The sequence below is a fragment of the Rhinopithecus bieti genome, unplaced genomic scaffold (genome assembly GCF_001698545.2).
Source record: "Rhinopithecus bieti isolate Rb0 unplaced genomic scaffold, ASM169854v2 scaffold_13689, whole genome shotgun sequence".
NCBI lineage: Eukaryota > Metazoa > Chordata > Mammalia > Primates > Cercopithecidae > Rhinopithecus > Rhinopithecus bieti.
Window position 1 is genome coordinate 1,056,915 of NW_016808044.1, and position 2,892 is coordinate 1,059,806.

Sequence of the window (2,892 nt, forward strand, 5' to 3'; positions counted from 1 at the left end):
TGACTTAGCTGAACAAGCATAACCACAGCAAACCAAACAGAAAAGACAACCACAAACAGCTAACTTCCCAAGTAGGAATCTTTCCATTCCAGAATTCCCAAAATGTAAACAACAGTAGCAGTCCCTTCCTGCCTAAAACTGAGTATGTCATCTCCAGGGTACACTAGAATGATAATTTCCATTATCTGCATGGTCAAAAATAAAGACATTTGAAAACAAACAAACACACAAAACCTCTGGCAGGGTATTCACTTCCATTTGACAGGTTGCCAAGGAGCAAGGGCATTTAGATGAGGAATTCTGAAATAATCTGATTATTACAGCCAGAAGCTTGTCTATAAAGGGTTTGGCATAGCCTCTCTGTAGAGTAAAAGAAATCTATGTTCATAGACTTTTCTATATGAGGTTATTTTAAAACACACACACACACGCACAGCACTTTAGGGCATAAGCTCACTCACTAAACCCAAACAGAAACAGTGTTTTGTTGTTGTTGCTGTTTTTACTTGGACAATGCTTATTTTACAGCGGAATTGACAAATAAAGCCTTATTTTACACATCCGAAGAAACACCATCACAGGAGGTTTGTAGGTCGTCCGTGTGCTTTCCAAAACAGCAAAACAGATTTCTTCCCATCCAACCCCCTTTCCTCTCATAGAGTCGGGTGTGGCTAGTGGGGCTGCCTCTCTCTGCAGGCACAGAAACTGGCAGACCTGGTCCCTCCTGAGCGGGCCCTGCTCAAGGGAATGGTGCCAGATTTTGAACACAGGGAAACAGGTTCCTTCGTAACAACACTGTGCATTTCTGTGTCATTTTGTTTATTGCTCACTGAGTTGTTGCCACCTAAGCTCTTGGTGGAAAACAGTGGGTGTCCAGAAATTCCTGACACGAGGAGATGGATTGCCTATGGTTGCTAGGGACACAGGGCAGCCCCAGCCAGATCCCAGCTGGTCCATGCAGGGCATCGTCAGTAGAAGCTCAACATCCCACTTTGTAACCAGGCTGCAAGACACCAAGTCCAGTCACCATGGAAAAGAATTAAACCTAGAGAAAGAGCCTTACGATCTGCACTCAGACGCTCCCCATCAGAAAGCAACCGTTTTCCTTCTCGGTCATGCTCTTTCCAAAGTGTCTGAGTCTTGGCTCAGCAGTAGGACTTCAGTGAGAAACAGAAGAAATAGGGGACCCCGCCTAGTCCAAGGCTGCCATTTCTTCAGAATTTTCTCACTTTTTTCCAAACTGTCAGTATCCCCAAATTAAAGCCCACAGTTCAGGCCAAACATCATAAAAAAAATACTCATTTATTTCCATCTCATTCTGGGGTTTGTAATTCTTCTTTTAGATGCTTTTGGCGAAAAAATTCACCAAGGTCAAGGGCTGTGAAGACATTTTTGCCTAAGAAGATCATCATGCAGGCAGACTAATTCTTTTCCTAAGCTATTATTTGGCAACTTGCAAGGAGGACGTGGCTTAACCTTGAGAAACTGTTGTTTGAGTGATCAGAAAAAAAGATGAGAATTCTTCCTTTATTTATTCTCTTCGTCTTCATTGTTCAGATGGCAAACCTGGCTCCTGTGCTTGGAGAACAGAGAAGGACTGGCTTGGTATTTTCCACTAATAGTGATCTGCTCCGGTTCTGTGCATGTCACCCTCAACTGTGTCCAACATGATGAAAAAACAATGTATATTTCTGGATAGAGGTGGTTTACATCACACTCATTGAGGATTTAACAGAATAATTATGCTCTGAGGAAATCTAGAATAAATTGGAAATTTAAATTTTTCCACTTTCAGTTTGAATAATGCTCCAATGGTTTGCTATAGGATTATAATTTAGAACATGTGCTAAATGTGTTATCAGGAAAGAATTTAAAAATCCATCCAAATATCATAACTTACCCCAAAATTAAAAAAAAAGGAAAAAGAAAAAAAAAGAAACCTCATTCATTTCCAAAAATCAAGATCAGTCGTATATTAATCTGTGAATCCTTGTAAGAAATGTTTATTGTTCAAGAAAGAAGCCTCCTCTGGTTATTGATAGCGATTCTCCACAACAGAGAAATGCTGATATTTTGTTCTTATCTCTTGATTGATGCTTTCACTACTTATTCTTCAGGCTGTAAGACAGAAGGAAACACAATGTTACCTTCTTTCATAATTACAAATTCCAACACCTCTTTCTCCCCCTACCCCCTGTCTCCATTCTACTTCTCATATTACCTTAACCATCAAATTCAAATGCATCTGAATTTATAAGGTTAATCTTTCAGGTTCTAAATAACCTGTATATATAATATCTCCATTACCAATGCTCCATTACCAATGCCATCTCCACATATGTACAAGAAAATGTATAGCTCTACATTGTCAATCCAGACACTAAATTCATTCCAAATGTTCTCAAAATAAAAATAATGAATTGATTTTATTTATGGCATGCTGCATACACCCATCTTTAAGTTTCAGGTATAACTACATGCAGAACCCTTTTGTTGAAAGTTGAGAGCAACTTTACAGTGGTTAAATTTCAAATTAATATAAGCCTCGTTCTCCACTCATTCAGAATTTTCTCTGTTAGATGAATAGGAAAAAAAAAAATGTTTCTGGGCCCAGCGCAGTGGCTCACACCTGTAATCCCAACACTTTGGGAGGCAGAGGCGGGCGGATCACGAGGTCAGGAGATCAAGACTATTCTGGCCAACATGGAGAAACCCCATCTCTACCAAAAACACAAAAATTATCTGGGCATGGTAGCGCGCCTGTAGTTGCAGCTATTCAGGAAGCTGAGGCAGGAGAATCGTTTGAACCCGGAAGGCGGAGGTTGCAGTGAGCCGAGATTGCACCACTGCACTCCAGCCTGGCAACAGAGTGAGACTCCATCTCAAAAAAAA

At 40.5% G+C, this 2,892-nt stretch overlaps 1 protein-coding gene across 1 annotated transcript in view; it reads right to left on the reverse strand.

Annotated features, from left to right (window-relative positions):
• Nucleotides 1-482: 482 nt before the first annotated feature.
• ZMAT4 (zinc finger matrin-type 4) overlaps nt 483-2,892 on the reverse strand; it is a 380,154-nt gene continuing 377,744 nt past the window's right edge. The window contains exon 7 of the mRNA XM_017885308.1: nt 483-2,118. Coding sequence (XP_017740797.1) covers nt 2,103-2,118 — 16 coding nt within the window. The 3' untranslated portion in view covers nt 483-2,102. The remainder of the gene's footprint in view (nt 2,119-2,892) is intronic.